Here is a 14,638-nt window from a genome sequence, read left to right on the forward strand (position 1 = left end):
GCCGAAGTTGATATACCCTTGCAGTTAAAACCGGATATATATCGCAAAAATCGGATTTAGTGGGCCGATCCTTATGATTACATCATAATAAAACCAAAAAAGTACAATAAAAAGTCTAAAAAAAAGTCCCAAGCTCCTATCTTCAAAAATACGAAAGTTGATATTTCAACCAAATACCATTTCCGATCGTTCAGTTATATGGCAGCTATAGGATATAGTCGGCCGATCCTTATGAAATTTGGCATGTCGTATTATTTTGCCGAAAGTAGCTCTCATGTAAAATTTAAACTCTCTCTTAAAACACCAAACTTATACCTGTTCCGATCAATCAGTTTTATGGCAGCTATAGGATATAGTCGGCCGATCCCGGCCGTTCCGACTTATATACTCCGTGCAAAGGAAATAAGGGTGTGCGCAAAGTTTAAAGTCGATAGCTTTAAAACTGAAAGACTAGTTTGCGTAGAAACAGACAGACGGACAGACGGACATGCTCATATCAACTCAGGTGTTCCTGATCAAGAATATATATACTTTATAGGGTCGGAGATGTCTCCTTCACTGCGTTGCACACTTTTGGACAAAATTATAATACCTCTGCAAGGGTATGACAAAAAACAAATAAAAATAAATATATATGTGTGACTTTCAACATAGGCAAAGGGCAAATCCAATAACAATTTATCGTGTTTCCCCTAGTCTTCTCAATTGTGCTAATCCGAACGCATTTTGTTGTTGGAAGTGCCGAAAACTTTTCACTGAAAGATATATATTCTTGTTTTTGTTTCTGCCAGAATGGACTTCAAGCAATGCATTTCTTTTTCGTAGAACTTTTCTTAAGAAGCTATGCTTATATGTGAAAGTATTTATTATTTGTCAAAGAATAATAATAGGAAGTTGTAAAAAGTTTATGGAATTTTTTCATTGCTAAATATTTACAATATATTTTTTTAATGATATTATTTTAAACCCCTCAGTACTCAGTACTTTTTCAGTGTACCGACGCTAAAAAAAATGTATCACACCACTGTATTGGTGATTTTTTGAATTGTATGGGAGTGTTCCGCATGCCGCATGCAGAGCACCCCTGCTTTAAAGTATATATATTCTTGACCAGGAGAACCTCCTAAGTCGCTATAAACATGTTCGCTTGTCAGTCGGTTAATAATTTGTGTGTTTCGCCTATTGCGCCCATTCTCCTTTTCTTTGCACGCAGTATATACATATCTATAGCGGAACGCCGCGATCGACTAACCTGTAACTGCCATATAACTGATTGAGCGAAAATGCCATAGCTTTTTTTAACATTAGAGCGATGGTACTCCCCGAATTAAGCTTTCCTTTCTTGATATATGTCCCAGACATTGAATACTTTTGAATGGAGTAGAATTACATTTTGGTGAGGCATACTGAAAAGTCAGAAACAAGAATAATAAACGAGCCGAAAAGTATATTTTATTTAAGAAATAAGTAATGTTTTAGTGTGCGATTGAGCCCTACACAGCCGCACTGAATGATTTATTTTCATCTCTGCATTCTAATAATCAACATCTTACAAAATGTACGACCCTGAGGATTTATCATCATACTTTAACAAAAATAAAATTTTTAATCAAAATATTATAAATTCAAGCGAATATCGTCTACCATGTTTACTCCTTAATGCTTTTTTATACCCTTGCAATTATATTATAATTTTGGTCAAAAGTGTGCAACGCAGTGAAGGAGACCTCTCCGAATCAGAACATAGACTGGCGTAACCAGCGACTGTAAACCAACTACTTCACAGATCGCACTCAAACTTTACTTAATAATGCAGAAAAGCGTTAGCAACATAACAAAAAAAAATTTCCGAAATCGGTTTAGCACAGGCGTTTTAATTAATCCAGTCCCGGTACTTTTTTGACAGAAGGTGTATTTTTGTATTTCTGATCAATCAGTTATTATGGCATTTCCGATCAAACCCATATGATATAGTCGGTCGATTCCGGCCGTATTTCCTTTCATATATATACTGCGCGCAAAGGAAAGAAGGGTGTGTGCAAAGTTTTAAGTCGATAGCTTGAAAACAGAGAGACTAGCTTGCTTCGAAACAGATAGATGGACAGACAAACGGACATGCTAATATCAACTCATGAGGTGATCCTGATCAAGAATATATACGGTCGGAGATGTTTCTTTCCTGCGTTGCACACCAAAACTGTAACATTCTCTGCAAGAGTATAACAACTTGTAATGGTAAAATTTATAATTACAATTTTTTCTCAATAACAATTTTTTTTCAATTTTTTTTCAGAAGATGTTTTATTAACTTTGTTGTAAAATATCTAACAAAAACAACCCTTTTGATTTATCACTTTATTAATTAAATGAAATAATTATATATATATGTATGTATGTAATTATTTTGATAATAACCCGTGCCTGAACACAATTTTTTGTTATTTAATTATTATTTAGTAATTAGTCATTTTAGTGAAATAAATATATTATCTAAAAAATTGAACACTCTGATTAGTAATAAAAATTAGGAAAAATTGTTTAATTTGGAACATAAAAAAAGGAAAATAATACAAAGTTCATGCTTAACATAAGTTTTTTCTTTTTTTCAGAATATTTACTCATTTATTACAGTACATAAAAGTACATAAAGGAAATTCGAGAGCGTTAAGTTTTATGGTTTGGAGTATTTTATAAGAAATTAAAATTTTAAATTCAAAATAAAATTTTCGTTTATATTTTTCTATTTACAATTATTTAACAGTATTAAACTGTGTTGACAAGGACATGATTAAAATTAATAAAAAGCACTTATGCTGGAGTTCATTTATACAATTAAGTAAAAAGCCATTTTCATTCCCGTCAAGTTAAGGGGGAACATCTGAATAGAGTTTTGAAAAAATCGAAAATTTTTTTTTCGCTTCAAAAATTCTTTACGGTCTTAAAAATAACATATCCAAAGATAGAGTCCGGCAAACGTGTCCAAGTGTCGAAATGTTCCATTTTGCGGAGATGCCTCACAGGTATATCCCACAGTACTTTAAACTTTAAACGCGTTTTTCTCGAAACCGCTTTTGAGAACAACTCTTAACCTATCGATCTAAAATTTTTACAGTATACTCAGAATACTTATGTCTATCGACACACGTAGGATTTTTTTTTATATTGCTTACTTTTTTTTATCAACAATTTTGTTTTTTGTTTTGTAACGTTTTTTGTTAGTGAAAATTGAAAATTATTTTCAATCACTCACCATTTTGCAAAAAATTAATATATCGAAAAAATCCTACGTGTGTCGATAGCCGTTGATGTACAGAAACTAACCAAACTTGATTTTTTGTTCTAGATCAAAAATTAAGGACGTTAGGTGTTTGGCCATGGACACCCTTTAATAAAATAGGGCCTACGAATAAAGGCTGCAGGGCCGCCATTTTGTTTTCGATTTATTAAAAAGTTTATTTTATTAAAGTTTATTTTGTACTTTAAATATAATATAATAAAACCTCATTTACAAATTTTCGATTGCCTTTTTCATTTGGCCAAAAAATATTCCAGAAAATCCGCATTTTTTTCGCCTGTTACTCAGATGTCCCACCTTAATAAAGCAGCTCTATCTGCTAAGCTATAATAGCTTTGTTATTGTCTTATTTAGAGCTGCTTAAACCTATTAAATTCTAGTCTCATGCTGTTCATTTAGATGTGACTCATCAATGCTATTACGCATTTTTTGTCTTAAAGAGTTTGCTACTCCAGATAGTCTTGGATTCAATGAAGAAGTAGGACCAGGTAAATTTCTGGATATCGATAATGCCGGGGTTATAAATCCATTGTGCACAGTACGCGGTTGTTGCGGATCTTCGTCAATATAAGATATGTCCGGCGGCAACATAGAATTGGACCCGCTTGTTCGACCCTGCGGATGGTGTTGATGCTGCTTGTTGTGATTGGAGCTCAAAATGTTAAAATTGTGCAATGAATGGCCACCGGCTAATCGACTTTGCAATTCCGTTCTAGCACTGCGTAAGCTATGCAAGCTGTGAATGGAACGTCGTTCGTTTAGGTCTTCCAATGTCGAGCGAAAAGCACGAACCACACGCAACTGAAACAAATAAAATTAGACAAAAACAAAAAGAAAAAACGAACAAAAACATAAATAAAAAATAAATAAATATCAATTTGATTAAAACATATAGAATTGTTATTCAAGAATATATAAATTCATTACTATAACACTAAAAATATGTTAGAGGTAATAACGCACAAACTAAACTTTTCGAAACTTAACGACAACAATAAAGTAAATAAAAACTGTGCATAAAAAAGTAATTATTTTTATATCATGCTCAAGCAATCTGCAGTCATTTTTGGAAAGATACAGCTGTTGGTTACAACAAAATTTTAGAAAATCTGAATTCTGATTCATACAGAAATTAATCATCATACTGTTTTCTAGGTTTACGTCCTCATAATTCATGTAGGGAAATACAAGTTGAACACGTTTAACAAATTTTTAGGACAACTCAAATTGTCCAATTTTTCAAATTTCACAACTAATCATTATTTTTTAATTTTTCAATTATAATTACCAGAACCGTTCTTCGCAACTGCCCACTTCTTTTAGGTTAAGTAAGCGCTCCTTCTTTGGGATGGTTAGGATAAGTAAGCGCCGCTTACCTTGCGGAAAAAGTTAGACCTTGCCCACTTGGAAATGGTAAATTTTTTTTTTTTTTTTTTCAGAACTGTTGTGTTGTGAAATGTGTACTATGGTGCGAGTGTTTAATATGAGTTTGCATACCATCTAATAGGTTTATACCTTGTACACTTTAATAGCCACGCTTTCACACAGACAAACATCCAGAGAGACAAACGTACAGAGGGATGTACATTTGTATCAAAGAGAAGGAATATTCTGCGACTAAATAATCAATTTATTAATTATTTATTTATTTAATACTAACAGATAAATGTAAATGACATGCTACTAGGAAGGTGGAAAGGTAGCGATAAGGGCTGTCAGCCCAGTTGATAAGTAACATATTACATTAGAATATAGAATTTACATTATGTTCATTATTAATTGTTTGTGTATGAGATCTCATACGAGATTTTGTCTTTGATTTTTTGTTAGGAATTGATATATTAATGCGAGGTTTTCTTTTGAAGGATTTTTTTATAAATATACATATGAACATTATGTCAAGTCAATGTTTTTTATCTTCAAAAATTTTTTAAGAGTTTAAAAAGAAAAATAGGGCCTTGAAATAAATTCTTAAGCCCCTGCCGTTCTTGGCGGGGGTTCAACTTATACTTAAGTATTCAAACTGTAGAAATTTTGGTATTTCTTTTCTTCTTGTTATTAAAAATGAATTAACTCATCTACAATAATTTTCACAACCATGAAAATGGCTTATAGTTCATATTGAAAAATGAACTTATTGCCATCAAAAACAATGGTGGTCATTTGGTCAAACTTGCATTAAAAAACTAACTCAAATGAATTATAACGGGTCCCTGCGTTGCTCCTTGGCAATTTCGGCTTTTTACCGATTAACTGTAAGCGTTGTCATTCTTTCGGGTCACGCTTAGTCTTTACGGTACTTTTATGTTTTATATCATAGGTAAATAAAGCTGATTTTCTTTTGAAGATAATTTAGCCAAGTTATTCCAAAAAGAGTGGGAATGCCGCACTCCCCAAATTAAAATCAAAGCTAAATTTAAGCTTAACTTTGCTAATAATCTTGGGCCATTGTGGTAATAAATATTTTGTGGTATTAAATTTTATATAAAAAATAAGAAAGCTAAGAAGCTAACTTCGGGTGGAGACGAAGTTGATATACTCTGCAGTTAAAACCGGATATATATCGCAAAAATCGGATTTAGTGGGCCGATCATTATGAGAATATAATAATATACCCAATTTATTAAAATACTAAATCTTAAAAAAAAGCCTCAAGCTTCTATCTTAAAAAATACCAAAGTTGGTATTTTCACCAAAAACCATTTCCGATCGTTCAGTTATATGGCAGCTATAAGATATAGTCGACCGATCGTTATGAAATTTGGTAGGTCGGATTAACTGACCAAAAATATAATCTGTAAGTTCTAGCTTTCTATCTTCAAAAACACAAAAAAAAGAAAAGCCATCTCAATCTCCAGAGGGTGTTCTGGATTTCTAACATTGCATTGGTATTTTGTAGAACTTTTGGGTGTTTTAAAATTTTTAAAACTCAAAATGGCATGGACCTAAACCTTACACCTATAACAGATTCAATGCCACGCGAAAAGTTTAAAAAAATATGAAATGTTTCATTTTAAAAACCACTCTTAGCAACCCAAAAAAGGTTGCTTGTAGCTGTACAAGGTATACCCATTACTACAGATTCTAGAAATTTAGTAAACTACCCCTGAAAGAACATCAAAGCATTGATAAACAAGAAAGGAAAGCTAACTTCGGGCGGACCCAAAATATTGCTAGTATCATAGTAACTCGATTCTTATTAGAATTTCATATTAAATCCAATTTATTCAAATACAATATTACGAAATTAGATACAACAAGAAAGCAAAGCTAACTTCGGGCGGAGCCGAAGTTGATATACCCTTGCAGGTAAAACCGGATATATATCGCAAACATCGGATATAGTTGGCCGATCCTTATGATTACATCATAATAAAGCAAATTAATTACAATAAAAAATCTAAAAATAAAGTCCCAAGCTTCTATCTTCAAAAATACGAAAGTTGATATTTCTACCAAATACCATTTCCGATCGTTCAGTTATATGGCAGCTATAGGATATACAAAAATAGAATCTGTACTAAGTTCCAGCTTTCTATCTTCAAAAACACGAAAGTTGGGTCATTTCCGATCGTTCAGTTGTATGGCAGGTATAGGATATAGTCGGCCGATCCTTATGAAATTTAGCATGTCGTAATGCCAAAATTAGCTCTCGTGTCAAATTTGAACTCTCTAACTCTAAAAACACCAAAGTTATACCTTTTCCGATCAATCAGTTATATGGCAGCTATAGGACTATATATATATAGTATATATATATATACTATATATATATAGTATATAGTATATTATATACTGCGTGCAAAGGAAAGAAGGGTGTGTGCAAAGTTCCAAGACGATAGCTTTAAAACTGAGAGACTAGTTCGCGTAGAAACAGACAGACAGACAGACAGACGTACAGACGGACATGCTCATATCAACTCAGGTGTTCCTGATCAAGAATATATATACTTTATAGGGTCGGAGATGTCTCCTTCACTGCGTTGCACACTTTTCACCAAAATTATAATACCCTCTGCAAGGGTATAAAAAGTCCTAGTCCTCTATCTTCAAAAATACAAAAGGTATTATATTCTCCAAATACCATTTTTGATCGTCCTGTTATGTGGCATCTATATGATATAGACGACCGATCCTTAGAAAATTTGGTAGGTCGGATCATTCGACCAAAAATAGAATTTATAGAAAGTTTCAACTTTTTATCTTCAAAAAGTTAAAAGATATTACATCAACGGCGATGTTATATTAGAAAACGTATAGTTACTGTACCATAGTTCTAAACTATACAATAGTAATACATAAAATTATACATGTTTTCATGAAAAATATTTATAATGTAATTATTCGAAGTTTACGCACGGAGCTAAGCGGCAAAGACCTGCTCATTTCGACGCGCCAACTGCGACGGACCAAATTTTTTCTCTTGAGTAACAATTTTACGCTCACGAGAGAGAATTTTAAGAATATTAAAAAAAAGTTATAATTAAAATAACACACACAGTTTTTTCACAGTTTTTTTAACACAGTTTTATCACAGGTCTATCTTTAAAAACGTCCGAAATATTCGCCCGCTCGGACGGATTATAATCCTTTTAGTTTATATTTAAAGATATTAAGAAACTCCAATTAGAATGGAGTTAAATGCATTACAGAAAGTATACCTATAAAATATATAGTTTTTTGTACCCTTGCAGAGGGTTGTTTAATAAGCGTGTCCATCTGTCTGTCTGTCTACGCAAACTAGTCTCTCAGTTTTAAAGCTATCGACTTCAAACTTTGCACACACCCTCTTTCATTTTACACGCAGTATATAAGTCAGAACCGCCGGCTTCGGCCGACTATATCCTATAGCTTCCATATAATTGATTTATTGGAAATTCTGCCGCAGAGCTGCTGGCCCCCTGACAGTGCGAGCATTTCCAAATTTTTTTAGAAGCTCTTTCAATTGCTTCCATTTTGGCTCATTTGATAGCCAAAACATTAAATGTGTAAGCCCAATTTTCTATGCATTCTATTTGTGGCAAAATAATACGACGTATTAAAATTCAAAGGATCAGCCGACTATATACTGTATAACTGTATGCTCCCATATAACTAAGCGATGGGAAAAGATCCAAACTTCGTGATCTTGAAGATGGAAGGTTTGAACTTTCTACAGATTCTATTTTTTGCTAAATGGTCGGACCTACCAAATTTCATATGATTGGATCACAAATAGGTATTTGGTATTTATAAAAAATTTTTTGTGTATAAAGCTTGAAGATATATTTTTTTGATACAATTTTTGGTATTTTTGTAGATAAAAGCTTGACTTTTTTAAATTTTGTAGTACTATAATCTGACATCCGACATTTGCGATATATATCATATCTTAACTGCATGGGCTTATCAACTTCGGCTATGTGTTCTCTTTAAGTTGACGAAAGTTAATTACCTTTTATCAAAAATTTATAGGTGACTATACAAAGATCCATTTTCTTTCCAAATCAAAATAAAAATAAAAAAAATTTCCAAAGCAAATTATTTCCTATCCTCAGTATTCCTATTTCAAGCTTGTCTAATATATTAAAAACGCAGCATGTGACTGAATTGAATGTTTAAAAAAACATTCTGACAAAAAAAAAAAGACTTTAAGGTCAAAATAAACTGCATGTCTTGTAAGCCTTATCACAAAAAAAAACAGGTTAGATGGCAGATTTTATTATTAAAATAGTGCCAGTACAAAAGCAGAAATAATTAGAATTCGAATTTTTTGGTGAAATAGGTGAAATTATAGAAAATTTACATTATTGTTATTATTTATCTGTCCTTTATAGTATCCAATATCCACGCATTCTACGAGTACCGGGTATAAAAGCCGGATGGTAACGTTCTTATAACATAATTACGGCTCGCCATTTAGCCATTAAATTTCTTAACGGTTTAAAAATAAACACAAAAAAAAACAAAATTTGTTGTTACCCGATTTTAATTTAGTTTTTGGGAATAATATAATAATAAAACTCTGAAAATAGAAATGAACTATTAAAATATTTTAAATTGTAGTATATTTTGTTTTTTATTGATACAGATTTAAACTGGGGTTTCTTTAAATATAAAATAAAGAAAAGAAATTATCATTATCATTATCATGTTTGATATGCTACATTGTTTTTATTAAATGATAGAATAGTTTATAATTAAGAAAAACATACTTTTGGGGTTGTTGTTGGCGTTGCTTGTTTGAGTAGTTCAAATTGATGATAACTATTCTGCTTATGTTGATACCTTTGTCCGATTAATTGTAGTAATTTAACAGTTGTGTCCGTTACAAAAATTGTAAACATTAAGTTATTATTCATAAAATTATTTTACTATAAATTAACTAGACTTTCTTGAGTTTTTCATTTTTGATAAATGTTTGATTACTGTTTTATCATTTATTTAATAACAAAGTAAACATATTTTTCTTTTTTTCATTTTCCTTTTAACCCATAGCCGTAACAATTTTTTTATAATTCTGTAAAAATTATTCCATATTTTCAATTCTATTAAGAAAATTTACAAATTGAAAAGGCAATAGTATTAATTTTATAATATTTATTTTTTTTTTAAGTTTGAATTACACTCGTGTTTCCCGTATTTGATCCGCTGGCTTTAAACAAAAATTATAAAATTACTTTTTATAAAAATAATGCAAGTAAGGCCTAATAAATAAAACTATTCTGTATATGAAACATTATTTTGAAATTAATCATTCGTGTATATATTTACTATTTATTTATATGTAGTAAGAAAATACAACAAAAAATTGCGATTAGATGTGCGAATTGCGAATGTACATAGGAGTGAAATATTTTGAAATTGAAAATAATATTAGAAATTTTAAAATCTTCTTGTTTTTAAAATTCTATTATCTTACAAATTCAGAAGTTAAATATGGGCATTTCCTGGGGTCGCGAACGTCCGTTCGAACGCAATTAGTGCCAAACAATTAAAGAAAAAAACATTTTCTGAATTTTTTTTGTTTCCGATAGCATTTGGTGAGTTCTTTTCTTAGTGTAAATTATGGTTCTAATGGATTTTTCATTTCATAATATTGGCAAAAAACATGATTGACACATGAACGTACGCGAAATGGAAGTCGGTTTTAGCTTGCTCTAGCAAAATCAAAAAATCTGCGAATTGGAATGGAATATTTTAATGCAATAACTTTACTTTTAAAATAGAGGCATGTAGCTTTCTATCGAGTATATTCCCAATTAAATATCTCCCTTAATTTTTTTTTTTAATTAAATTAAGTACGGGTTGCGAACGTACGATTTATCAACATATAAAAATTTTTTTTTTGTTTATTAAAAATTAAATTTTAATTTAAATTGTCACTTCTTTTATCCATCTACAAATATTTATAAGCTTGGCAAAAAAAAAAAATTTTTTTTAAATAATATTATTTTTTATACGTACGTTGTACGGTTTTGGGTCGCGAACATACGATTAGAACATAGATAAGAATCAAAGTACAAATTAAGAGGTAATTGAAGATTTTTTCGCTCTCTTTGAATTTTTCTCGTCTTATTAGATTGTTAAGAGATTTAGTACAAAAAGAGCAAACACGTACAAAAGAGCAAGATCATATGTTTTCTTTGAGAAATAAAACATAAAAATGTCTTTAAAAGTAAAAAAAAAAAGGTGAAAATTAAATTTTTTTTAATTTTTAAGTTTTTTAAAAAAAAAAAAAAAAAGCTGAGATATGCTATGAATCCAATAGATTATGAAGAATCGAGGAATATGGACATTTATTTTTTCGGTCCTGGTTGACCATCCGCCGGAATAGCCGATATGGAAATTATCTATTTATTTATACATTTTGAGCAGTTAAAAAATACTAAAACTAACTTCTGATTCAATTTTTTTAAAAATTATGGAAAGAAGTGTGGGGAATGGATGGAAATAAAAATGGCCAGTTCCAGAAATAAAGTTAAAAATAATTGTTTTTTTGTTTGTAGTTTAATTAATGTCCCAATTTTCATAAAAAAAAATTGTATAAAATATCTTATTTTTTTCAAAGAAATATTGGTTTTTGAAGTGCACAAAAGAAAAGGTTTCTTTGCGAGATATGGGGTATGAGGATTTTATGCTTAATTATTCTCTAATTCAGACTTCTTCCTCTAAGTAGTTTGCAAGATTTAACCAAAAATCTTTATTTTAATTAAATCCCAAATCTATAGTGAAGTAAAAATTGACCTTGGGAAAAATTTGGTTCCCGAACCCTACGTTCCGAATCGGAACTTCATTCAATTTCCAAAAAAATATATATGTAAAGATTTTTATAACCGGTACTCGTAGAGTATAAGCACTAACCATACAGCATGAACATACAATGGTACACTGAATAGGACTTGAATAGGACACCCTGTATGCTTCCTTTACATCGACTCATAATTCGAAAACGAAATAATAAAATAACGGAATTTTTGCATATTATCTGTGTCCACACTTTCTTCGCTCTTTCTGGTATATTCCAAGATTTGGAATAGAACCGTTATAAAGTTGTGTGCACTTTTTGTGAGCATTCGTAAAAGTACAATGAAATTTTTGCGCCACTTGAATAGAACATGCATTTTATTTTGTCGGTATCGTTCGCACAAACACGCGAAATTCAAGTTACTTGGGCTTTTTCATTTAATTCAAGAGTAAATTAATTTAAAAAGTAAAAATGGGGCGTGGCACTTCATTATCTGAGGCGGAGAAAGGCAAAATCCAAGCCTACAAGGATTCTGGCTTATCTATTGCCAAAATAGCTAAAAAAATCGACAGGAGCCGTCACGTGGTAACCAATTTTTTAAATAATGAGGATAATTATGGCAAAAACATGAAGGGGAAAGATAAGACATAAATGTGACGTCAAAGCAAGTTTGACAACCATGCGTCGAGTCATCAATAATGTTCCACACCTGAAGAGACTAAAAATCAAGAAGAAGCCACCTCTTAACCTGGTTCGGAAGCTGCAACGCCTTGATTTCGCTCGCGCACATGTGACCTGGACTTCGGAGTGGCATCGTGTCGTCTTTTCAGACGAAAAAAAGTTTAATTTGGAGGGTCCAGATGGCTACAGCTACTATTTTCATGATCTTCGAAAAGAACCACACCATCTTGATAAGTTGCACAGCAGTGCTGGAGGTATTATGGTGTGGGGGGCCATTTCTTATTATGGCACCTGTCAGCTTAAATTTGTTAAAACTACCATGAATGCATTAAGCTATAATGCAATATTGAAAGAGGGCTTTCCCCACTTCCAAACACTTTTCGAAAATTTAAAATGAATTTTTCAACACGATAATGCCCCAATACATACGGCTCGGATAGTTAATTCGTATATAACAAGCCAAGAAGTGGAGGTACCAAGTGGCCACCATATTCGCCGGACTTAAACATCATTGAGAATGTGTGGGGATGGCTAACACGTGAAGTATATGGATCCGGCCAGCAATATTCGAGCGTTCCCGAGCTTATGGCAGCTATCAAATTAGCATGGGACTCGATTACGTTGAGCTATTTGGAAAAATTATACGCATCCCTTCCAAACCGAATGTGCGAAGTTTTGGGAAACAAAGGTGGCTCAACACATAATACAAAAATTTTTTTTTGTTGCAAAATACCTTAAACTAGAATATATTAAGTAATATTAATTTTTGAATAAAGTTTGAAAATTCTAAAAATTTTTTTTGGTAAGTGTCCTAATCAAGTGGCGCAAAATGAAGACTGCACAATTGGTTACTAATAGTTTAACAATTTTTTTTTTATACTTACAACTTTTGAAAAATATTGTAATTTTTGCAACACTACTAGATTTAAATTAACTTGACTAAAAAAATAAAATTATGTTCCTAGATGGCTTGGCTTGGCAGCAATTAAAGTTATAAAATCTAGTTTAGAGGTGTCCTATTCAAGTGGCGAGCAGTGTACATATAAGGGTATGAAAGTCTGTCGTGTTTAATGTGAGCACCTGCCGTGATGGCTCAATCTCACGGCCCCCTTGGGCATGGGATATGAAACGATGCGTCAATCAGCGGCATTTAACAGTCAATACTTAATGTATTTCTTTATACCCGGTACTCGTAGAGTACAAGGATATATTTAGTCGTGTGAATGTATGTAACATAGAGAAGGAATCATCCCCGACCCCATAAAGTATATATATTCTTGATCCGCCGAGTCGATATAGCTATGTCCGTCTGTCCATCCGTCGGTCTATCCGTATGAACGCGTGGATCTCAAGAGACTATAAAAGAAAGAGCTATTGGATTTGGCGTGGAGACTCCTACAACGCCCACGAAGTTGAAGTTGAAGTACTTGAAGTTTTTTGAACAACTTTTGATGCCAAACTATTTCTATAGTTAAAAACTATTTCTTTAGTGCCAAACTATATATTAGAGGTCTGCAGGAATACATTCTTATTGCCTCAGCCATAGAATACATCCGAATGGAATAGAATGAATGAGTGCAAGAGACACAACGAATTGAATGAGAGGGAGTGAGAGAGTGAGAGAGCATTGTAACTCATGGGCATTCTCTTGCTTTGAAACAGAGTGAGTTGGGGTGGGAAGTAAAAAGAGTGCTTTTGGAATGAGGAATGCAGCCGAATGTCTCGAATGGTTTTTAACACACTCTATGCATTCATTTATTTTCTTCTGTTGCGCAAAACGCTTCTTAAATACTTCTTTAATAATGAGGGAATTTACCGAAAGGTGAATTATGATAGTGTTTTTTTACTTTGGTTTTTAACTGTTATTATTATTTTCTTAGTGTTTATTGTTTAGTTTTTCCAAATTAAATTATTTTGCAAATTTTTTTAGCGGCAAAATTGTGCTGAAAAATTATTTATTCATAAATATTGAAAATATTTTTACATTTATATAAGTAAAATATGTAAAATAATCACACACAATGAATATTTCTGGAAAAAAAATCAATGACTTAATTCACTTTTGAATTATTTTATTATCAGCGTCTAAAAATACAGGCAAATATGCATAGTTGTATCGTACATTCTAGAATGCATTCGAAACAATTCGAATGCGAACTGTAACTCTAACTCATTCAATTCGGTTTTCATCCCCCGAATGTTGTGCGAGTGAGACCTACACAGTCACACTCACTCATTCATTAATTTTCGTCTCAGCATTCTATCTCACTCAATTTATTTTCGAGGCTGTGCATTTGAAAGTCGTTTTTTAGCTATTCAGCAGACCTCTACTATATATCTGAAAATCAAATTTTATTCAAATCGACCGATTTTTGGAGGAGATATACCCATATATATACATTTTCTACAAACAGGACACGCGTATATGTTTTGGC

At 31.9% G+C, this 14,638-nt stretch overlaps 1 protein-coding gene across 7 annotated transcripts in view; it reads right to left on the reverse strand.

Moving 5' to 3' along the window:
• PMCA (plasma membrane calcium-transporting ATPase 3) overlaps positions 1-14,638 on the reverse strand; it is a 138,575-nt gene that overhangs the window by 28,070 nt on the left and 95,867 nt on the right. For 3 of the 7 annotated variants that reach the window (XM_043213477.2, XM_043213476.2, XM_043213478.2), the window contains exon 17: positions 1,431-4,096. The exons of the other annotated variants lie outside the window; for them this stretch is intronic. In XM_043213477.2, coding sequence (XP_043069412.1) covers positions 3,665-4,096 — 432 coding nt within the window. In that variant the 3' untranslated portion in view covers positions 1,431-3,664. Of the gene's footprint in view, positions 1-1,430; positions 4,097-14,638 lie in introns of those variants that run through there. 7 annotated transcript variants of the gene reach the window in all.

This window comes from Drosophila bipectinata, chromosome 4, assembly GCF_030179905.1.
Source record: "Drosophila bipectinata strain 14024-0381.07 chromosome 4, DbipHiC1v2, whole genome shotgun sequence".
Classification (NCBI taxonomy): domain Eukaryota; kingdom Metazoa; phylum Arthropoda; class Insecta; order Diptera; family Drosophilidae; genus Drosophila; species Drosophila bipectinata.